The sequence below is a fragment of the Mercenaria mercenaria genome, chromosome 6 (genome assembly GCF_021730395.1).
Source record: "Mercenaria mercenaria strain notata chromosome 6, MADL_Memer_1, whole genome shotgun sequence".
NCBI lineage: Eukaryota > Metazoa > Mollusca > Bivalvia > Venerida > Veneridae > Mercenaria > Mercenaria mercenaria.
The window spans coordinates 57542384-57567327 of record NC_069366.1 but is presented as its reverse complement, the minus strand read 5'-3'; the positions used below and the strand labels follow the sequence as shown (position 1 = coordinate 57567327).

At 35.8% G+C, this 24944-nt stretch overlaps 1 protein-coding gene and 1 long non-coding RNA gene across 3 annotated transcripts in view; one reads left to right on the top strand and one right to left on the bottom strand.

Moving 5' to 3' along the window:
- LOC123548805 (alanine--tRNA ligase, cytoplasmic-like) overlaps positions 1–24944 on the top strand; it is a 104335-nt gene that overhangs the window by 2696 nt on the left and 76695 nt on the right. For both annotated transcript variants that reach the window (XM_045336349.2, XM_045336348.2), the window contains exons 3-11: positions 2564–2752; positions 3129–3274; positions 3871–4062; positions 4848–4992; positions 5916–6061; positions 7579–7726; positions 9037–9273; positions 10131–10275; positions 11346–11515. In XM_045336349.2, the coding sequence (XP_045192284.2) occupies positions 2564–2752; positions 3129–3274; positions 3871–4062; positions 4848–4992; positions 5916–6061; positions 7579–7726; positions 9037–9273; positions 10131–10275; positions 11346–11515 (1518 nt within the window). The remainder of the gene's footprint in view (positions 1–2563; positions 2753–3128; positions 3275–3870; positions 4063–4847; positions 4993–5915; positions 6062–7578; positions 7727–9036; positions 9274–10130; positions 10276–11345; positions 11516–24944) is intronic.
- Positions 22648–22813, bottom strand: LOC128557773 (uncharacterized). Its single transcript, XR_008371372.1, has 2 exons — positions 22769–22813; positions 22648–22738 (listed from the first exon to the last, which is right to left on the bottom strand). It is a non-coding gene; the product is annotated as an uncharacterized LOC128557773 (long non-coding RNA).

Here is a 24944-nt window from a genome sequence, read left to right as displayed (position 1 = left end):
GGATTTGCCTGTTGTGATATATTTGAAATAAAATACACCAAAATATGACTTATTAAATGTCACACTGCTTGCAAACGATAAAGTCCGTAAGTTTCTATTGAAGCCAGCTGCTGGAAGTACCTTTATACTGTTGTCAGTAAAGAAAACAGCATTTTCAATATGGCGGCCGATTAACCGATTCGATTCAATTTCAAACAAATGATTAACTGGTTTCAAAATTTTGAAATCGTCCCAGTCCTATTTAAAACTGAATACCCGGCCATACCACATTTTTACTCTGGTCCGGAGATACGTTTTGATGCAGTATCGAATGGGTTAGTGATGTTTAAGACATGAATCGGGTACAGGGTGCTGAAATTTTGGATGGATTTGTGACCAATTTAGCATGAATTTTAAGCGGGTATTGCTGTAGAAAAGGGTTCAGTTTTGACTTTGTTGAATTTGAAATTTCATAATATTTGTTTGTGAACTCTTTTTAATGCTTACACAGTCTGAAAGTTTATCAGCAAACACCATCTTGAACAATTTGTAAATAAATAATTTTCGAGCTCAATGCATTTTCAGGTATATATATATGTTTGATGCATGGTGCTTGTTACGTGCAATTTTAAATTGAAATGGTAAAAGGTACCCAGTTTCTAGAGTTCAAAGCTATAGTTTTAACTCTTTAGGAATGTTATTTATTTGATAAAGAACAGGGTTATTGTGATACTTTGCTAGAAAGGTTTTGGATAAGGCATGCATGAAATTGTTATATTTAAATATTTGTAAAGCTGCAACACTTTTTGGCTTTTTGCCAAACCTCCCTTTAAATGTTTTACAATAAAATGAACCCAGACCATTACCCATACATTTCTAATGTGTAGAATGATTCAGCAATATTATCATGTCTTTGGATCTTAAATGACTGCGATGCAAAAATGAAGTAAATTTAAAGGGTATTATTTTCCACATAAACGCATATTTGGCAGTGATTTTACAATACTGATAAAAAATTTGAAAAACTTTGATTAAAGGTTTAATTTCTGTTGAATAGGAAACAACATATTATTCTTGTTAACTAAAAAAATGGACATAAAGTGGTTGTAGCTCAATTCTCAAAACCTCTAAATTTCAAAATTTAAAGGTTTTATGTATTTAACAAAAAGAAACAGCAAATTATTCTTGTAAAATTTAAGAAATTGTGTAATTGTAGCTCAAAACCTAACTTCAAAGTTAATATAGATCTAGTGGTTCTCTTTTGCTGAGTGGTTATTAAAGGTCGCTGACTTGAATCACAAGTTTACACTGCACAGATGTTAGTTTGAAACCTTGTTCGGGTGTTTAATTCTTCAATCAAGGAAGCCATCAAGCTGGCTTATGAAAGTTTGTTGGGTCTACCTACGTGCCCATCCATGCCAGGAGTGGCAGCTGGGAAAGTCACCATATGAACAAAACTGTCCTGATGCGACTCAGAACCCAAATGAAAAATCAAAGTTTATAAGCATGAGTAAGTGCTATGTAGACCTTAAACTTGAGAATATGCAACAACAATTATTTGAAACTTAATTCTGGTGTCTGATGTGTGCTGACCAAAACATGTCCATAAAACAGGAGATTTTCATAGTTACGTTTATGTTGGAAATTTGAATTTAGAAAGTCAGTATTGCTGGTCTCCATTTTAAATGCTGAACCTACATACAATTTAGTTAGCATGTCTTTGAAAATTGACATTAAACCAATCAGAAAGGCCCTAATCATTTAAATTGATGTCAGATCACATTTGACATAAAATCAAGCAGACCTGCGCCAACAAAAGTGCAACTCTAGCATCTTTCATATAAATTGGACTGAGGAATACTCATTTTGCTTTTTTTTGTCATTTTCAAGAAAATTTGTTTTGCTTTTCCTGAAAAATTAGATTTTTGTGTGTTCTTCATTTTAAGTAGAGTCTGCTGAAATTCACTGTTAATGCTGTCAGATTTCATGTCATGTAACAAGAGTATTGCAGCTTTTGTGATAAAAATCTCATGTCAAGACATGTAGGCTCATGTTTCCTACAGGATGAGCACAGAAGAAAAAAACTTACGGAAAAGTTACGAATGTTAAAATTGCAGATCTCGGAAAAATTCTTACAAAAATAGTGCACCACTTTCCACCTTTTTGGTAACAGAAAGTATTTTGTTTTTAGCTCATTGTCGGAGTGTAAAATGTCATGTAAAACTGGAAAAAAGTCATAAAAAATTATGGAATTATGTCAACTTGTGTGTGTGCGAAGCATGGAGTTTTATTTATAACGCTCAAACAGTTTTATGCCCTAGCAGTAACAGTTACAGTTACGTGTTTGAATCACATTGCAATAACTTTGTTAAGTTTCTATGGTGTCAAAATTCACAGCATTGAAGTTTTATCAGTAAATAGCCATTTGTGGCAGCAGAATTCAAGTCTTCAGTTTAAAACTTCGTAAATTTTTATGAAGCAAGAGACTTGATTACTTTATGGGAAATTTATACTTGTATGTGGGGATTTTCTACACGTATGAAAACACAAACATACTTGTACTACCTGTTTATTGTTTCTTCAGTTCAAGCCAATTTTCCTCGGAACTGTCGACCCAAACAGTGACCTGTCCAAGTATGTGCGTGTTACCAACTCACAGAAGTGTATTCGTGCAGGAGGTAAACATAATGATCTGGACGATGTCGGAAAAGATGTTTACCATCACACATTCTTTGAGATGTTGGGAAATTGGTCGTTTGGCGACTACTACAAGGTATTTAATGTTTTTCCAGCTGGAATAATAGTTTTAAAAGGGGAATAATACGAAAAGATGAATAAAATTCCTGTCCGAAATTTGATTTTGACTCAGCTTGTAGAACAAAGATTTCCACTATATTGTGTTGCCAGGTTGCGAAATATTTGCAGAACACTGTACACATATTTATGGTAATTTAAGAAGTATGGACTGTGGTCTGATTTATTTCCCACTTCTTGTTTCATTGTGAGTAACAGTTTCATAACTTAAACTTTCATGTGCAATGTCTGAAGTAATACATGTGGGGTCTTCATCTACAATCAAAAGTTAGAAAACTGTAGAGGTTTGAGTTAAAACCCAAGAACAACTTAATTGTAACATTTTTGATAAACAGAAAGAGACTTGCACCTGGGCATGGGATTTGTTGACTGAAAGAATCAAGATGGAGAAAGATCGTCTTTATGTTACCTATTTTGGAGGAAATGAGGAGGCAGGACTTGAACCAGATCATGCGACAAGGGATATATGGCTTTCACTAGGGTAAGGGATTTGAATTGAATTTAATCTTTGGTCCTGACATTAATGATAATGATAGTGATCTTTATTTTCAAGGTGGTTATTTAATTTTGGTCAATTAATGTGTTTTGTTTGAATCTTTTACATCTAATCAGTTACACTTATTTTAATGTCCACAGAGTGTTTGATATAATTATTACCTCCCTTTGCTTATTTTGTTTATGCAGTGAAGATAGAATGGAAATGAATGAATCCCAAGGCTTTAAAGCATACCTTTTAGTTCATGTTGTTGAAAAATTGAGAAAGCTATCAAAATCATATGTGAAATGACTATATCTTTGGTACTACGCAGTTCAGGAGTCAAACCTGTGTATTATTGGGTTGAAGTAGTTTTAGGACTAAAGACTTTACTTATTAGGGTTATACAATATGAAACGTCTTGAATGTCATTGATTTCTCACAGAAAACAATTATTTTATGCTTGCAGGTTTCAGATTGTTAAACATTGGCACAGAATTTTATGACTGTTAGTAACATTGGTAACTGTTTTTCCTGTTGGAAAATAAGTAAATGTTTTAACACAAAAAATACAAAGGTATTCTTGAAATCTATTTTATAAGGATTCCTGCAGAACGTGTTATGCCATTTGGAATGAAAGACAATTTCTGGGAGATGGGTGAGGTAGGACCATGCGGTCCCTGCACAGAGATCCATTATGACAGGATTGGTGGGCGTGATGCTCGTGACTTGGTCAACATGGATGTTCCTGATGTTTTGGAAGTCTGGAATCTTGTGTTCATACAGTATAACAGGTAAGAAAGTTCACTGAGGCTTTGAAAATGCAGGGAACAAATTATAGTGCTTTTTTAGGGTATTTCACAATTGACGTTTGATTTGAACATATAAATGGCTTTACCTGCCCATTTACCACAAATTTAAATGTATTCCATCCATATCAAGCAGTATTTACAACCTTTTAAAAGTGTATATGAGCTGTGCCATGAGAAAATCAACATAGTGACTTTGCGACCAGCATGGATCCAGACAAATCTGCACATTTGCACAGTTTGGTCAGGATCCATGCTGTTCGCTTTCAAAGTCTATTGCAATTAGAGAAACTGTTAGCGAACAGCATGTATCCTGACCAGACTGTGCGGATGCACAGTCTGGTCTGGATACATGCTGGTCGCAAAGCCCCTATTTTGGTTTTTTCATGGTGCGGCTCATATATGCATTGAAATCATGATATATATATTTGTATTCAAAATATGAGTAACTGTGATTTTCACCAAGACAGTTCCAAATATGGACCATCATCCAGAACCCTAGTTTCAAAAATCAGTAAGTCAAAGACTTGACAGGTTTGATGTATAATGAATATTTCTTTTTTAATTTAAATCATTTATAAATACAATAAATGTTTAGAGATGCCTGATAATGTTTTAATGTAATCTGATGAAAAAAACTGTTATATTTTGATGTAATAAAAACACATTGTGATGGTTGTGTTTTAAACTGAAAGAGATTAAAAGTTTTCACCAAATTATACAGTGTAATTTGTTATTTAGAATTTAATTCCATAAATTATTTTTGACAGGGAGTCTGAGACAGAACTGAAACTTCTCCCAAAGGGTCATGTTGATTGTGGTATGGGCTTGGAACGATTGGTGTCTGTGATCCAGAGGAAAAAGTCCAACTATGATACAGACATGTTTATGCCACTGTTTGAATTTATACAAAAGGTTAGTTATTTAAACCTATAAAAATTTGGATTTGAATACCAGTCTTAGAATGCAAGTTTGCCATTGGTCAATTTAAAAATTGTGCTTAGAAACAGCCAATCAGATGCTGGTGTTCTGAGACTGGTGTCCATACTAAGTTTGATAACATTTTCCCCAGCTCAGGCATTGAACTGCAATTTAACATGAAACTGTACAACTGTCCTAGTTATGAAATACTTGGTAATTAATCTCTTCATGTACCTGTCATTTTAAGGCACACATTTTAAAAGTAAAATATACTGAAGAACACACTGCATGGCTTTAAAGACCAGAAATTTTAATTAGAATTTAAACATTCAAAGTGAATTTTAACCACTCATTAAAGACAACCTGCAAAAAAGAGTGCTGTCTGGCTCTGGAAGGGTTAGAGTTTGATTGTATTTTAGAAACTTTAGGTCAGTAATTCTTTAACCATTTCAAAACTCTTTTCATCTCATTTTAGTTTTTTATACGCTCAAATGGATGAATTTTATAATCGCACTTTTCATCCATCTGTTTATAAGCAATTTCGTTTCTGCTCAAGAACAAAAGAATGCTTTGACCCATGTTCCTGCATCTTGTTGTTCACATTTCCCATTGATTTTGAAGTCTTTGGGTCAGAAGTCAAGCTCACATTGACTTCAAACAAAAACTGTTTTACCAAGTACCTTGAGAATGCTTGACCTACATACCTTACCTCAGAATGCTTGACCTACATACCTTACCTCAGAATGCTTGACCTACATACCTTACCTCAGAATGCTTGACCTACATACCTTACCTCAGAATGCTTGACCTACATACCTTACCTCAGAATGCTTGACCTACATACCTTACCTCAGAATGCGTTGAGACCATAATGAATTTCAGCATGGATGTGTTTACCATGTTATTTAAACTCACAGAACACAGGTTGCAGACCTTATGAAGGTAAGGTTGGAGCTGATGATGTTGACGGTATTGATATGGCGTACCGTGTTTTAGCTGATCATGCCAGAACATTGACGATAGCTCTCTCAGATGGTGGACGACCAGATAATACAGGCAGAGGGTATGTAAATAAACAATGTAAACTATTCAAGAAGATGCTTTTGAAGCATCAAAGTGAAACATTAGCACACTCAGTTTCATTTAAAAATGCCTTGGTAGCCTAGTTTGAGTGAAGGAGGTTGTGTGTTTGTCCCTGGCTGCATCATATGATCAAAGACCTGAGGAATGGTACTGGTGGCTTCCTCGCTTTGTGCTCAGCATAAGGATAGTTCTAGGACTTGTTAGCTTGGTATCAGTTTATGTAACTGGTTTTGTTTGTTTGTTTGGGTTTAACGCCATTTTCACAGTTTGTAATAATGGGAGTTAACTACTAGTGTTCGGATCGCGTCACGTTCTGAAGTAATGCAATCCCCACATGAATCAAGGTTGAAGACTGAATGATTGTTGACACATAAGTCTGCACTATAGTCACAGAGACATAACGTCCCGCCGGATTTCAACTCACGACCTTTCGACCGTTAGATACAGTGCTTACCTTATAGTGTTACCTGGAATCTGTATCAGTACAAACCTGTTCTCCGCAAGTAACTGCCAACTTCCCCACATGAATCAGAGGTGGAGGACGAATGATTTTAGACACAATGTCTGTCATCAAATAGTCACAGAGAACATACGTCCCGCCCGGGAATCAAACTCACGACCCTGCGATCCGTAGACCAGTGCTCTACCTATTGAGCTAAGCGGGCAGGCAGTGTTACTGGGTGGGGTGTCACATGTCTATGGATGATACTCAGTTGAGGCAGCACTATAAAGATCCATTGAAGCAGCAATATAAAGACGGGCATTGTGCACACTGCTACAAGTAGACATCAAAGTTTCTATCACTGAAAAATTGTTGAAAAAGACATTTTCCTGAGCACACATACAGTTTGATTAAATCTGTTCATGGGAGTTAATGGAATGTGCAGTACCCTAGAACAGACTTAAAAGCAGTTTTATCAAATATACTCCATCATCCCAAAGGACAATAAAATATATCAGCACTGAGTCAAAGAATATGGAGATTTTTATGACAAAGACTCCTGTGTTTCGGGGGTTGTTTCCTGGAAATCTACTCTTACCTTTTATTTTTGATAGCTAATAAGATCAAGAAAAATATCCCTTTGAAGTGTAGAGTAGACCAACCATAATAATTTCAGACTCTGTTTGAATGAATCTGTTCTCCAGGTGAAATGAAATGAGGAACACCCTGTGGTCTTGATACTATTTAGGTTTTGATTTTTTTTTATGAACTTAATGTTATTACATTTTAAGACAGTTTAGTTAGGATTTATTGGTCCTCTACTTCTGATACAGGGAAGCTGTTAATTGTGGAGACCTTTCACACAAACAGTTGTGCAGATGTCAAGAAGACTGGCAAGTCAACTAACAACGTGGTGTTCTTAGGATTTACCTTTTATTCTATTGAAATATTTTTCTTCTTTGCAATAAATTAAATTGTCTCCTTTTTAAGAAGCACAAAATTTCTTGCCAAAATTTCTATGATGTGTTGAGCATAAATTTATGTTCTATTTATAGATATGTGTTGAGGAGAGTATTACGTAGAGCTGTGAGGTATGCTTCAGAAAAACTAGGAGCTAAACCAGGATTCTTTGCCTCAATGGTTGATACAGTTGTTACTCTGTTAGGAGGTGCTTTCCCTGAAGTCACCAAAGATCCAGAGGAGGTAAGATTGTTGCAAAGTGAGGTTATATGAATTGACATCTGTTCCATATGTAACTAGTCTGTTTTGCTTCTTGTCCGAGGAGGATAATTAAAACCAGAGTCATGAGACCCCTGTGGAGAAGTGGTGAAGGTAGTTGACTTCAAATTACTTGCTCTTCAGCAAAGTGGGTTCGAAACCTCACTTTATGTGTAGAATCATGCATGTGAGGGAGCCATACAGCTGGTTCACAGAAGGTTGGTGGTTCTACTGGTTGGTGCCTACCCATGCCAGAATCGACGCTCAGACAGGTGCTTTGGTTATTCCTTTACCATTAAAAGCTCAAAAAGTCACCATTTGATCTAGTCATGTCATTGTGACTCTGAATCCAATACAAAATAAAAAATTCAAAACCAAAGTCAAGAAAATAGCTTTTAAAAACACGTGGAAGAGTTATTATGTCTATAAAGAAAGCTAAATGTAACACATTATCTCTTTTATTTTGCCGACCTTTGAAGTAGAGAGGATATATTATTTTACTCATGTATGTCTATCTGTTTATTTGTTCTCCATAATGACTTGATGAAAGACATTGTGTCTAAAATCATTTGTCCTCCCCCTCTGATTTATGTGGGGAAGTTGGCAGTTACTTGCAGGTTTGTATTGGTAACTGGTTACTACCCGCCGTTACGTAACTGATGTACTGTTGAAAAACTGCATCAAACCCAAAACAAACAATCTGTCTGTCTGTCGGCCATTTGGTCTTCAGTCATTTACTTGATAAATCTTAGGCTTACAGTAATTATCTTTAAAGAATGATTGGGTATGGCCAGCCTATTGGTATTAGTTAGGAAGCCAAAGGTCACAGTGACCTGAGTCTGAAAACCATTTCTGCTTAATAACTAGGTCAGTGGTCAAGGTCACAGTGACATTAAGACTGAAAACTATTGGCAGTGAATGATTAGAGAACCCTTTGGCTTTTATCAGTCAAAATAGCAGCAAGATTGCTTGTAGCCACTGAATTACCTCTAATATCAACTTAAGATATTTTAAAAGCCCTGAAAAATTCCATACATTAATAAAATGCCAGATAGGTCCAGATTTTTTGTGTCTTCATAATGTACGTAATGTTAATATGAACAAAAATTCTTTTTGTTCTGGATTTACAGGAATAACTAGTAATTTATATAAACGGATGAGTTTCAATGTAGAGTAGACTTTCTTGCACTCATAATAAGTATTGAGTTGATAATAAGTATCGAGTTGATTAGTGTAGGAAACTATGTAAGCTAGTATAAAAAGAAATAGACTTGTATTGGAACTTCCAATTTCAGGTAAAGTCAATTATTAATGAAGAAGAACAGCAGTTCCTGAAGACCCTGTCACGTGGTAAACGTTTGTTGGAACGTACCATTAACAAACTAGGGGATACCAATGTTTTGCCGGGGGATGTAGCATGGAGACTGTATGACACATATGGATTCCCAGTGGACCTGACCTCACTAATGGCAGAGGAGAGAAAACTAAGTATAGATATGGATGCCTATGAGGAGGCAAAGAAAAGGTCACAGGTGAGGTTTTGATAGAATATATAATACTCATTAAAGATTCCCTATGAATAAAAGGCTTGTAAAGACGAGTTATAAAAATCACTTGTCCCTCTGCGGTGTATGTTTGAAACCCTCATGGGACCTCCGTGGCTGAGTGGTTAAGGTCACTGACTTCAAATCACTTGCCCCTCATCGATCTGGGTTTGAGCCTCACACGTGGCGTTGAGTTCTTCATGTGAGGAAACCATCCAGCTTATGGAAGGTCGGTGGTTCTACCAAAGTGCCCGCTCGTGATGAATAATGCACGGAGGGACACCTGGGGTCTTCCTCCACCATCAAAGCTGGAAGGTCGCCATATGACCTATAATTGTGTCGGTGCTACGTTAAACCCAACAAAATACATAAATTGAAACCCTCATTAGATGATAAAATTTTGTGATGTGTGGAAGCTATCAAGTTGACTTAAAAAAAAACACAGGTGGTTCTACCCAGGTGCATCTAGGGTTTTCCTTCACCATTGAAGTTAGAAAGACGTGAATGACAGTTCTGTGTCAAGGTGACTGAAAATCTTAACAGAAATTTCAGGGTAGTAACTAATGATAGTATTTGTGTCCCAAAGTTTGAAAATATCCTACTGTTTCTCAGGATATACAATCATTTTTAATAAATTTTCTTGCATTTGCCATTAAATCAATGACTTGAACCAGGAGCAGATATTTCTTAATGAGGCTCCCCCTCCCCTTCTTCTCTCCCGCCCCCCCCCCCTTCTTCTCTCCCGCCGCCCCCCCCCCCCCCCATTACACAAACACACACACACAAAGACCGTCTAAAAGGTTATGCAAATAATTGCATAAAAGCATATATTATTTCTGTTATAGGAGTTGTCCCAAGGTGCTGGAGGTGTCCGCAATGATGAAATCAACTTGAACGTACATGCCATAAGTGACCTTCAGAAACGTGGAGTCCCACCGACAGACGACTTACCAAAATATAATTACACTGCTGATGAAAATGGCAATTACAGTAAGTCAGAATAGTCTTCTGTAAAATCAGATACTTTCTCGAGTTTGCTGTCTTTAAAATAAGAAAATGTTCATTTGGTAGAATATTTGTGATAAGTGGCCAATTTGTAAACTCTGAAATCCGTCCTTGTATGTTGCGGATAGTTTAGAACAAGATTACTGTATGTCCTTTTTTTTTAACGGTCTGTATAAAGGCGCTATCTGTAAAAATCGTTTTTACTTAGTGAGTTTCAGGTAAATTTCTAGAATCAACTGATCTATCATTCAATATGGGCAGTTTTATTTATTGTTCGAATGGGTGTTCACTGAGAATTTGCTGACAGAATAGCGACCAGTGCAGACCAAGATGAGCTTGAAAGGATGTACAGGCTGATCTTCGTCTGCACTGGTCGCAAAGGCAGAATCAAGTGCTGCTAGCAGGCAAAAGGTTAAACATGTAGGACTGTTCATAACAATGATAGCATTTTTGCAAGTATATGAATTGTTAGTAAATACAGTGAAAATAAATTACGAGTTTACAGTATTGAAGGTTGTAAGAGACCTTAACATCACTCATCAATTTCTATATGATTTTGTATTTTGTACTTTTCCTTGATTCTTTGGCTGTTACTATAGCTGATTCGCACACTTGAGTGTCCGTACCCACATGGCCTTGACAAACTCGCGTAAAGAAAAGACTATTAAATAGGGAAGTGCTTATTGTCAAAACATCTCTGCTACCAAATCTTTTTATTGGTGTAATGAAATGTAGCAACACATTAGGTCCTGAAATTTTTCATAGTAAGATCATCAGTTATAACTTCCCTTGTACTAAACTTCACTTGACTTTTGGAGAATAGGGATTTTGAACTGGAAATTCTTTTAAAGATATTGTATTTCAATAAAGATACAGATTAATATAATTGTTCTTGTAAAAATTCAGATAATTTGTTGAAAAATACTCTAAGATGGTTTGGAAATGTCTGTTTACTTATTATGTTTATAGTATCACACTTCTGGTAACATTGCTTTGTATTTCTCACTTAACTACAGTTAGTGCATCAACTTTGATATGAAATTATTCTGTTACAGCATTCGAATCTTGTACTGGTAAAGTGATAGCCCTACGACACAACAAAGAGTTTGTAGAGTCGGTTACAACCGGTCAGGAATGTGGTGTATTGCTGGATAGAACGTGTTTCTATGCGGAACAGGGAGGACAGATTTATGACGAGGGATTTCTTGTCAAAGAAGATGAAGATGTGAGTTTTGTTTATAATATGATTTTAGATACGTTTCAGTCAACATTTAGTTTTGTAATATGATCTTCTGGTAGGTCAGAAAATCTACAGATTGGCCGAAATTGTTAAATTATATACCCACAATGTTTTATCCATATTCACAGTTATGTCTCTTTTCCCATCATGAAAACAACATGGTTGGCTGTCAATTTAAGTTGATCATGTGGTAAGTTTTTCTTTTGATTGGCCAGTGCAGCACTCTTGACCAGTCAGATGCACATGTTTCAGCAGTGTTTATAATTATTTGTAATTGAAATTCATAAATGGTATATAAATTTTCACTATGAAGAACTTTCAAAAATAAAATATCTTAGATAGACTTTAAACTGGCATAAATATACTGTATAAATTAATTTGTGAATATATTCTATTCCATTTGTTGTAAAGGCCTTACTGTGAAATCATTGATATTCATAGGGAACAAAATTATCATCTGTTTCATGGTTGCTTCGATCCAACAAATTAACCCTTACCCAGCTAAATTTCTGTAACGAACTTGTCCATCTTTCAATTTGGACAGAACCATTAACTGTTAATAGGGGTGTCTACCAAAAAGATCCTGACTGAATGGTGAACAGTGCAGATCTTGATCAGACTGCATGGATATGCAGGCTGATCATGATCTACACTGGTCGCAAAGGCAGAATCATTAGTGTCCAGCATGATGAGGGTTAAATCCAAACAAACAAAAATCCCTTTTAGTTTAAAAGACGAAATCCATGAATTCCTATCTCAAGGAAATAGCCTTCGAGCTAAAAGTGCAAAAGTTCTATCCACAAGTGAATGATTTCTTAGTATATTAAAAGGTCCAATATCAAAGCAGTTTATATTTTTATCCCCCGACGAAAGTCGGAGGGATATAGTTTTGGCGTTGTCCGTCCGTCCGTCCGGAGCCATATCTAGGAAATGGTTGGGAATATTTATTTAAAACTTCAAGTTTCAGTCAGATTGCCCAGGTAACACCAGAGTTATGGCCCTTAGAAGTTTCTAGTGTTAACTATATAGGGTACTATAAATATGGCAATTTCTGCATCATAACTTTTGATATATTTGACCTTGAACTATGAAACTTTAACAGAATTTAGAGCACTATAATGTGGTTGTGCACACACAATTTCGTGTGGATTTCTTTTGTAACTGCAGAGTTATTGCCCTTTAATTGTCTAAAAATCCACATATTTGTACATAACAAACTTGCCATTTGGCAGAATTTCATTAAATTTCTTTCATTATTTTCTGTGAACATTTATTATAAACATGTGAAGTTGCGCACCCACACCTGGTCGCCCACTTGCCTTGGTCACCTGGGGTGACCCCGGGGTCAAAATTGACCCCGCCCCAGGGGCAATTGATTTTACATAGGAAAATCTTTAAAAATCTTCTTCTCAAAAACCAAAAGCCCTAGAGCTTAGATATTTGACTTGTAGCATTGCCTAGTGGACCTCTACTAAAATTATTCAAATCATGACCCCGGGTTCAAATTGACCCGCCCCATGGGTCACTTGATTTTACATAGGAAAATCTTCAAAAATTTTCTAAAAATAAACCAGAAGGCCTAGAGCTTAGATATTTCACATGTAGCATTACCTAGTAGACCTCTACAAAATTTGTTCAAATCATGACCCCAGGGTCAAATTGACCCTGCCCCAGGGGTCACTTGATTTTACATAGGAAATTCTTCAAAATTTTCTCAAAATAAACCAGAAGGCCTAGAGCTTAGATATTTACATGTAGCATTTCCTAGTGGACCTCTACAAAATTTGTTCAAATCATGACCCCCGGGTCAAAAGTGACCCCGCTTCAGGGGTCACTTGATTTACATAGAAAAATCTTCAAAAATTTTCTAAAAATAAACCAGAAGGCGCAGATCTTAGTATTCGACATGTAGCATTGCCTAATAGACTTCTACAAAATTTGTTCAAATCATGACTCCCCCAGGGTCAAAATGACCCCGCCCCATGAGGTTACTTATGTACATAGAAAAATCTTCAAATTTTCTAAAAATAAACCAGAACGCCTAGAGCTTAGATATTTGACATGTAGCATTGCCTAGTGGACCTCTACAAAATTTGTTCAAATCATGACCCCTGGGGTCAAAATTGACCCAGCCCCAGGGGTCACTTGATTTTACTTAGGAAAATATTAAAAATTTTCTTATAAAATAAACCAGAAGGCCTAGAGCTTAGATATTTCACATGTAGCATTGCCTAGTGGACCTCTACAAAATTTATTCAAATCATGACAACTGGGTCAAAATTGACCCGCTCCAGGGTCACTTGATTTTACATAGAAAAATCTTCAAAAATTTCTATAAATAAACTAGAAGGCCTAGATCTTAGATATTTGACATGTAGCATTGCCTATAGACTTCTACAAATTTGTTCAAATCATGACCCCCGGGTCAATTGACCCAGCCCATAGGTTACTTGATTGTACATAGAAAAATCTTCAAAATTTTCTAAAATAAACCAGAAGGCCTAGAGCTTAGATATTTCACATGTAGCATTGCCTAGTGGACCTCTACAAAATTGGTTTCAAATCTTGACCCCCAGGTCAAATTGACCCAGCCCAGGGTTACTTGATTGTACATAGGGAAATCTTCATAAATTTGCTAAAATAAACCAGAAGGCCTAGATCTTAGATATTTGATATGTAACATTTCCTAGTAGACTTCTACAAACTTTGTTCAATCATGACCCCCGGGGTAAAATTGGCCCCGCCCAGGGTTACTGATTGTACATTGGAAAATCTTCAAAATTTTCTAAAAATAAACCAGAAGGCCTAGAGCTTAGATATTTGACATGTAGCATTGCTAGTGGACCTCTTAACAAATTGGTTCAAATCTTGACCCCCAGGGTCAAATTGACCCAGCCCCAGGGTTACTTGATTGTACATAGGAAACTTCATAAATTTGCTAAAAATAAACCAGAAGGCCTAGATCTTAGATATTTGATATGTAACATTTCCTAGTAGACTTTTACAAACTTTGTTCAAATCATGACCCCCGGGGTTAAATTGGCCCCGCCCCAGGGGTTACTTGATTGTACATCGGAAAATCTTCCAAAAAATTTCTAAAAATCATCAGTTTGACATTAGAAACATGTAGCTCATATTACTCTGGTGCGCGATCCAGGGTCATCATGACCCTCTTGTTTTTCATTTTTAATTTTCCATCAATATTTATAATCAACATGTAAAATTTTGTTTCCTCTCCAGTTCCCTCGCACCCCCACACCCTTAAAAAATAAATATATATACATATATATATTTCCATTTTTTTTTTCTTTTTAGCTCACCTATCACATAGTGACAAGGTGAGCTTTTCTGATCACCCTTCGTCCGTCCTCCGTCATCAGTCCGTGTGTGCGTGCGTCAACAATTTCTTGTCTGCACGATAGTGGTTTCATTTATGATTTTATTTTAACCAAACTTGCACACAACTTGTATTACCATAAGATCTCGGTTCCTTTCTTGAACTGGCCAGATCCCATTATGGGTTCCAGAGTTATGGCCCCTGAAAGGGCCAAAATCAGCTATTTTGACCTTGTCTGCACAATAGCAGCTTTATTTATGATTTGATTTTTACCAAACTGGCACACAACTTGTATCACCATAAGATCTCGGTTCCTTTCTTGAACTGGTCAGATTCCATTATGGGTTCCAGAGTTAGCTATTTTGACCTTGTCTGCACAATAGCAGCTTCATTTATGATTTGATTTTAACCAAACTTGCACACAACTTGTATCACTATAAGATCTTGGTTCCTTTCTTGAACAGGCTAGATTCCATTATGGGTTCCAGAGTTATGGCCCCTGAAAGGGCCAGAATTAGCTATTTTGACCTTGTCTGCACAATAGCAGCTTCATTTATGATTTGAATTTAATCAAACTTGCACAAAACTTGTGTCACCATAAGATCTTGGTCTCTTTTTCAACCGCCAGATCCCATAATGGGTTCCAGAGTTATGGCCCCTGAAAGGGCCAAATTAGCTATTTGACCTTGTCTGCACAATAGCAACTTCATTTATGATTTGATTTTAACCAAACTTGCACACAACTTGTATCACCACAAGATCTTGGTTCCTTTCTTGAACTGGCCAGATTCCATCATGGGTTCCAGAGTTATGGCCCCTGAAAGGTCCAAAATTGGCTATTTTGGCTTTTGCAGCCATATAGAGACTTCATTTATGTTTTTTTTAGCTACCTGTCATATAGTGACAAGGTGAGGTTTTGTGATCACCCTTCGTCCGTCGTCAGTCCGTCCGTGCGTCTCGTGCGTCAACAATTTCTTGTCTGCACGATAGTGGTTCATTATGATTGATTTTAACCAAACTTGCACACAACTTTATCGACCATAAGAGCTTGGTTTCCTTTCTTGAACTGGCAGATCCCATTACAGGTTCCAGAGTTATGGCCCCTGAAGGGCCAAAATTAGCTATTTTGGCCTTGTCTGCAACAGTAGCAGCTTTATTTATAATTTGAAATTTACCAAACTGGCACACAACTTGTATCACCATAAGATCTTGGTCCTTTCTTGAACTGGTCAGATTCTTTATGGGTTCCAGAGTTATGGCCCTGAAAGGGCCAGAATTAGCTATTTTGACCTTGTCTGCACATAGCAGCTTCATTTATGATTTTGTTAAACCAACTTGCACACAACTTGTATCACCATATGATCTTGGTTCCTTTCTTGAACTGGCCAGATTTCCTTATGAGATCCAGAGTGATGGCCCCTGAAAGGGCCAGAATTAGCTATTTTGACCTTGTCTGCGCAATAGCAGCTTCATTTATGATTTGAATTAATCAACTTGCACAAAACTTGTGTCACCATAAGATCTCGGTTCCTTTCTTGAACCAGCCAGATCCATAATGGATTCCAGAGTAATGGCCCCTGAAAGGCCAAAATTAGCTATTTGACCTTGTCTGCACAATAGCAGCTTCATTTATGATTTGATTTTAACCAAACTTGCACAAAACTTGTATCACTACAAGATCTTGGTTCCTTTCTTGAACTGGCCAGATTCCTTCATGGGTTCCAGAGTTATGGCCCTTAAAGGTCCTAGTTGGCTATTTTGGCTTTTGCACCATGTAGAGACTTCATTTATGGTTTTATTTGATACAAACTTCCAAAATATCTCAACAACAATAAATCTTGGATTCCATGACAAGTCAGATCCATTCGTAGGTTCCAGAGTTAGTTTATATCTGATTACCTCCCCTGATTGTAATCAAACTGGATTTATATTGATTTATATCAGTAAGTACTTATAGGACTTATTTGAAATTTCATTATTGTCATTAGTTGGACTGAGCCAATCAGGGTAGATAACTATGGACTGATTTTATGTCAAATTACCTCCCTTTATTTCAAATTAAAATGGGTATATCTCTGTAACTAATGAAGATACTGATCTGAAATTTCATTTATGTCAATAGATTTATTTGGCAGATCCTTCTTTTGTTAACTTACAATCATTTTTTTTTAATTAATTCCCTTTTACGTTACTATAAATAGCTTGTTTTTAGTAACTTTTTTATTATTGGCCGTAGGGAAAAACCAAGACCACTTTTCTGTGATACAACATGGATGGTACCTCCAATTTTCAGGTGTATTTTGACATATCTGTACCTTGTAAGAATTTTTTTTTCTTTTTGGTTAATTTCTTCCCTTAGTCGTTCCTGTCCTTTGGACTTAGATATTTTTTCTGAGGACCTTCTTGTCCTCAAGTGCAATGATAACAGGTGAGCGATATAGGGCCATCATGGCCCTCTTGTTTTTTTAAATGTTCAAACCTTCAACATGTTAAGTTTTGACTGCACAAGCCTTGCCCTCAGTCATGTTCAAGATATCTAACCAGTGTTCTCATAAGGACATCTGTTTTTTTAAGTTCAAATGTACATGTTAAACAACAACACCAGGTGCCAAACCACTCAAAGACAATATTTCGTTCCAGTTAAACTTCAAGCTCATATTTCAATTAACTGCATTTAATTTTAAAAGCTAAGCTTATTACAGTAAGCATATCCCATTCAAAATAAATTCTTTAGTCAGGATCAAAGTATCATACATTTATTATGTACTCTTTAATTAAACATTTGTTTTCTGTTAAATTGATTTTGACTAATGAAATTATTTGCTTCTTATTAACATCCTTAACTTTTTGCCGGATATATTTTTTTGCCATTCCTCACCACAAACCCTTTCGGCGGGGGATACCAATTCATCGAATTTGCTTGTTATGGTATGAATGTTTTGCATGTATATATGTTTAAATGTTTATTCACCAGTATAATCAAACAATGCCGTAAGTAGTAAAAGAGTATCCTTCAAAACTTACCTGAAGCCCAGTTCTGATTGTTTCTGCCCTGACAGTATTTTGTTTGAATTAAAAAGATGATTAATCATTTATTAAAGGGCAGTGGCATGCCTTTATATTTTTATGATATGAATGTTTTGCATATATAATGATTGAATGTTTATTCACCGATTTAATAAAAAAAAAATGCCCTAAGTACAAATGTAGTAAGAAGAGGATGGTCATGTATCCTTCAAGACTTAGCTGAAGCCCAATTCTTTTGGGATTGTTTCTGCCCTGACAGGGTTTTGTTCGATCTAAAAAGATGATTATGCATTTATGAAATGGCAATGGAATGCCTTTATTATTAGCAAAACAAAAACTAGATGTGCAAGGGGGCTTAGCATGAGTGTCAGTAAAGGCTTAGGTGTGTTAGTAACCACATTATTGCCATTTTAATGAATTGTTCATTATATACCTGAACACAGTAATGAGTACTCGATCGTTTTTGAATCATTTAGTCATATAAAATATTGATGTCAGTGAACTTTTTAATGCGACAATACAGTGTGAAATGTTGTCAAAAATGACATCACACATCAGAAGAATATTAGCATTTAGCCAGCTTCAGGTCATTGGCCTGAATTACAAGATTTTGTTACTATGATTGTATGGTATATAAAAGGCAACTTATTATTTATCTTTTTTTTCCCCAACTCATGTGTTCTGAAGGGTAAAATACTATTGATCAATATTTTAATCAACTTTTGTATTCTGAAGGGTGACATAAATTTGCCTTATGATGAATTAAGAAATAATAAGTTCCCAAACGTGGTTTATCGTAGAATAACCCGAGTTTTGAGTTCTTATGAGTACGGTCTACGTGATATATTGTTTCGCATAAGAACGAAAAACTAGGGTTATTCTACGATAAATCTCACTTGGGAACTTATTATATTGATTCTAACACGACATACTAGTATCAAAAATGTTAGAAAAAATGGTAAATACTTTTTACGACCATGCTACGCACCTGGATTGGATGGCGTTGCACGCGAGTGGTTTATTGCAGAATAACCCGAGACAGATTTTGCTCTACATGTATGTAGGTTATTTGCTGGTCGTGTTAGAAACAGGAATAACTCTTAGTACACAACTGTAACTTTCATACTGAAGTTATCTTCCTATTTTTGTTTAGTTATTGAGATTATATATTGTCGAAATCGTTATTTTCTATATATGACATAAAAAAAAGCCCTCTTTCTAAAGGGTAGGTAAGGGTATAGTTAGATAAAAAAAAAATATATATATATATTTTTGCTTAAATATATAGTGAAGAAAAGTAGGTATTAAATGCTAATATTTGCAAAGTTAGATAGATGAAATTTATAAAAAAAAAACGGTTGAATTAATTTCACATAGACCTTTAGCTCATTCTTTTTATATCAACTTTTAGCCTGCTGGTGTAAAGTGATTCTGCCTTTGCGACCAGCGCAGACCAGGATTAGCCTGCACGTCCGTCCTGCAAATCCATACAGGCTGATCATGGTCAGCACTGTTCGCCATTCAGTCAGTAAATTTTCAGTGAACACTCCTTTGATAAAGAATTGGTGCTGCCCAAATTGAAAGATGGACCAGTCTATTTTAGAAATTTAGCAGGGTAAAGGTTAACATAATGGAGGATATGAAAAATTATATTTAGACTGTTACGGAAAAGTTTATGTTCTGTATGAGGACAATTCATACTTGGTTCAGAATGCTGGAAAGCTGTGTAACTGACCACCATTCTAATATCACTGAAATACACTTCAAAAGTTCTTGTACTGTTGCAAAGTGACTTTGTGCCTATATTAAAAGCTGGAAAGTTCAAAGTTGATATATGACCTAAGTTGTGTCAAGAGTGAATAAAAAAAACATTTCAGAAACAAGTAAACAAACAAATTATGATTTCTTCCTGATCGTGTTACAATAGGATGTAACAGGTTTATGCAAGTTAAAAATAATCTTATTAAGTCTCATTGATCAAGGATGTGATTTCTTTGTGTACCACTTGTTTTTGTGTGGCAAAACTTGAGAGCAGGAAAATTTTGCTTCCATTGTTAATTTAGGCCTAGTTTCGATACATCTTCCTGTTGGGGCATATAAAAGACTATTAAATCAATTACTTACAGTGTGAGTCATATGTAGTTTCAACTTCATTTATGACTTTTAAAATTGGGTTTTCCTAAGTACTCCTAGACAATACAATGGTTGGCTTTTTATCAATACATGAAACAAACCACTTTTGGAACACTTCAGTGTTTCAGTTTTGAAACCTTCAGTTGACGTGTAAAATAGCCACTTGAAGGCGCTGTATATGAACATCGGTTGGTGAAAATAGGAAAGTAGTCATGTAGACATAATGCCTAGTTTTGCAAGTTGATGACTAGGTTTCAAATGGTGTTGTAACAAGGGGAGAACATGAAGCAATTTAGTTTAGTTTATACTAATTGATTTAACTCAATTGTGATGAAAGCTATAGCTTTTCTTAACTACTCTATAGTCCACGTCCTCGAAAAACCAGTAGTGGTGTCTGAGGAGGCGTGATCTTGACCCCAGTAGGGCTCGAACCCGAAACACCCTGGTTGAGCAGCCAACAGCTTAACCGCTAGACCACCACTTCCCCCATTTATTTCAATTTTAATACAAGTTTGATTTTATTAAACAAAAATAGAACTGTGGTCATACTTGTGTCAATATGTTTTCCTTCCAATTAAGAGACTATCAGATGTCACTACAAGTAATAATAATTTTTACGATTTTGCTTACCTATTAATTTTCTATCACTTCTATTGTCAACCAAAAGTAATATTAAATGGGCTTTTGTTCTTTCTTCCAAAATTTCAAAGTGCAATGAAATTAAGCATGCATAGTTTTATTAGCACAAATCATGCCTCAGAGGTAATAAAACTTGTGAAATAAATGCCTGCATAAAGTCAAGATCACAATTGAAGATCACAGGTGTGAGCCTTGACTTTAAAGTTAAGTCTGTATCTTTTAAACCCTCAAAAAGGCAACCTGCAGAACTCTTGTTTCAGTTGCCTTTTGCAGAGGTAAAATAAAAGGCCTTAAAGTTTGATCTTTGATTTTCTGTGGGACTGTATCATCTAAACACTTTGAAGAAAATTAATATAACTTGAGATGAGAATGAAGAAAATTTATATAACTTGAGATGAGAATTCCACCCATCAAGACAATTTGCAGAACATATATTTCAGTTGCACATGCCAAAGATCAAGGTCACAACTGAAAGTCAAAGGTTTGACTCCTGTATGGTCGATATATTCTAAAATCATTGGAAGCATATTTATGAAATAGGGATGGAATATACAGATGATGTGCACAGCCCATGTTCAAGTTGTGCTAACCAAAGTTCACAAATGATTCACTTCAGCTTTCATGTCTGGTCTACTTATCTATCCATGATCCAGTTATCATCCATGTCACTACTGAAGCACAAAAGTTTGAGCCACAGAATTGTGTCCAGGCCATCTTGTTGTACATTTCTTCTTAAACAAATGAAAGATAATGCAGCAGCTTGGGTTGAATGTATGTCAAGATCAAGATCACAGTGACCATGAAACTAAAACCGATCTGATCAATATCTGGGAAATTTGATTATGGCTGTCAAATTTCATAGGACTCTCAGGAAATAAACCCAATCATTATGTCAATTGTCAAGACCACAGCATTCGAAATAACATACCGAGTGGCCTTGCAAAGGCGGTGATGGGAGCATATTATGTGTTTTACAAACAGCTCTGATTTTACATTTAGACAATAACACTGCCTCCACAGACAGAATCTAGTATAACTTATACATGGAATTGCTGCAACAGTACAAAAACTGTTATTATGATTAAATAAGATAAGATTTGTCCAACATCTGTGACTAATGAAGGAAATTCACCGTAGTGTATAAAGAGGGGTTCATTCAGGCTTCCGAGGATCTACTTTTCAGATTTTAACAGTGGGTGTTATGTGCTGTGTGGCAGCCGTAAAAAGTCGCCCCAACTTCGTCTCAGTTTTGTTATATTTTCTGGTCCTTTGGGATCATTGATTTCAACTCAGATTTGAAGATTGAATACTGCTTAAGCTGGTGAGAGGGGGCATGTGCAGTGTTGCATTTTCCATTATTGCTCATGAACAGACTCAATTAAATCAAGTCTGCAATTTTCACTGTTTGCCTTGTTCTTGGTGCTTCCAAGGGATCTACTTTTCAGATTTTATTTACTTCACAACAGCGGGTGTTAAGTGCTCTGTGGCGGCCGTAAAAAGTCGCCCCGACTTCATCTCAGTGTTGTTTATATTTTCTGGTCCTTCGGGATCATTGATATCAACTCATTTAGATTTGAAGATTGAATACTGCTTAAACGGGTGCTAGGGGCCGTGTGCAGTGTTGCATTTTCCATTACTGCTCATGAACAGACTCAATCAAACCCAGTCTGCAATTTTCACTGTTTGCATTGTTCTCGGTGCTTCCGAGGGATCTACTTTTCAGATTTTGTTTTGTGGAGGTATGAAACACATCAGTAATGGCTGTGGTATTTTGAGACTAAACAGATATTTGATATATAAAAGGGAAAGGAGATGTTGTTTGAAAGTTATTCCATCTGAAAGATCCTCTTAGATCATTAAAGGCAGTGAAAGAATTTTCAAAATCGGCTAAGCAATAAGAAAGTTATTAACATTTCAGTATTTTATCAAAATGGCAGCCATTTTGTTTCCATGGCAGCATAAAACAAAACAACAGATATGATTTAGTTTTACAATATTTACATTAACTGTATTTCCATAATTCTGTAAAATAACTTCTCTACCTGTTGTGATTAAATCAATAACTTCTCTACCTGTTGTGATTAAATCAATAACTTCTCTACCTGTTGTGATTAAATCGAAAGGAAGTATCATGCTTTACACCTTAACCCTTAGCCTGCTGCAGGCGAATTTAACAGCCTTTGCAAACAGCTTGGAACCAGATCAGACGCCGATTAAATCGGCGTCTGATCAGGTTCCAAGCTGTTTGCTACTCTGACAATATTTCTTCCAATTTTGGAGCAAATTGAATGAACTTCACAATTTTAGCAGACGACATTTCCAGCAGACGACAATTTATCTAGCATGCTAAAGGTTAAAATAAAGAAACAATAGAAATTAATATCTCTTAAAGTATTTGATAAATAGTGTTCCGACTTCAAAGATAAACTTGTGATCTTTAAGAAATATTTCACATTTATTTTTATTTTTTATTTACAATTCATTACAAGTAAAAATGTTTTTTTTTTCCAGTTTGACAAAAGTGACAAACATCTTGAGGGGTGCCCCTCTAAACATCACATTGTACAAGGTCTAATACTGAGGTACACATGTTATCCCATGTAGATTTCAGAACATACTCGCCATTTTCAAAGGCCCACAACATTCTGACATTTTTACGATAAAGTTCTTTCATGGTTGGCATCATCACATTTTCCTCGACTTGTTCTTTAAACATGAGTACGATCGGCTTCCTTCTAATGTATGCTTCATCAAGTTCATTACGACAGTATTCGCTTGTACAGAAATTTCTTGATACAAGGACAATGACTACCGACGATCTTTCTATACATCGGATAGTTTCGCTGTGAATGTCAAAGCCAAATCGTAAATGTTTATCTCCTATACAGATCAGCTCTCGCTCAATACCCGTCATGAGTTGTAGATTTTCCTGCAGTGGTTGAAGTACATATTTTGTAATGAAATCCTGATCGTCACTGCTATATGCCAAATATGCAACAAATTCGTGCTGACCATCACCTTCTCTTAATCGGTTAATAACATTTGCTCGATTTTGTATTCTTTGGGCACGCCTTTTCCTTAAGAATAAAACACTTACTAAAATAATGATAAGTACAAACATTATAGCACCACAAACAGATCCAGCTAAAAGTATTGTTTTTCTGGTGCATATTTTCTGCACATGATGCAAAGTTGATTCGTTGATAAGTTCTTGACGGTTTTCTTCATTGGTACAGGTTAGGTTCTGTGAATGTACATCTGTAATGTTTGTTGATAAAAGCCATTTAAGAAATGGTTTTGTCGCACATTTTGAGCATGAGATCGGGTTTGACATAAAAACTACCTTTGTTGAACTGTTCTTCATGCCCATAGCTGTTTGGATAGAACTCAAGACACTTATTGAGGTAGAATCAAGGTTTTGTATATTATTCTTTCCCAAGTCTAGCATCCGAAGTTGTTCAAGGTTATGTAAGGTGAAGGTCAATTGTTGCAGTTTATTGCTTGACAGATCAATTATCTCGACCATTTTACTATTTATGAATAATTGCTGAGGAATGGTGTCTAAAGAATTGGCTGCTAAGCTGATATATTTGATATAGGGCAATTCGGAAAACATACTTTCAAACAGCGAGAAATTCTCTTCAACCATTACATAAAGGTTGTTCTTGGATAAGTCGACTGTTTCTAAATTCGGCATGCAGTGTAAGAAACTTGGATGCAAGTACTCCATGTTGTTCTTCGAAAAATCAACTAGCCGGAAAGACGACATATTGTATTCAGTGCAAATAACTTTTACGTCTAATCGTTTTAAATTGTTTTGTTGTATAACCAAGTCTTTAGTGTACCATTGCAAGTCTTTGTCTATTGTAGCTGTGCAGTTCTTCAGCCATAAAGACGTATATTTACGAATAATTCCACTTATATTCAATGTGTGGGGTGTAAACACGAATTTATTTGAAGGATGTAGTTTACTAGTTAAGGTATTCATGTCTGCTATTTCAATTTTACCTGGAAATAAAGACATTGACCGCATTGGTATTGTAGCCTGGCTAAAGTCTACACTTTTTAAGTGTTGAATATCACTCTGTTGGAGATGTTTAGAATAAATGTCACCTATTATTGAATATGACATATTTATAGCCTCAAGATGTTTCAGTTTTTTAGCAATTGAAGTAAAGTTGATCATTGTTATTTGTGACTTGCTTACGTCAATATACGTAATATTTCGTGGCAGAAGAATTTCTATTAAAGAGTCGTTAAAAGCATATGGTCCTCGTG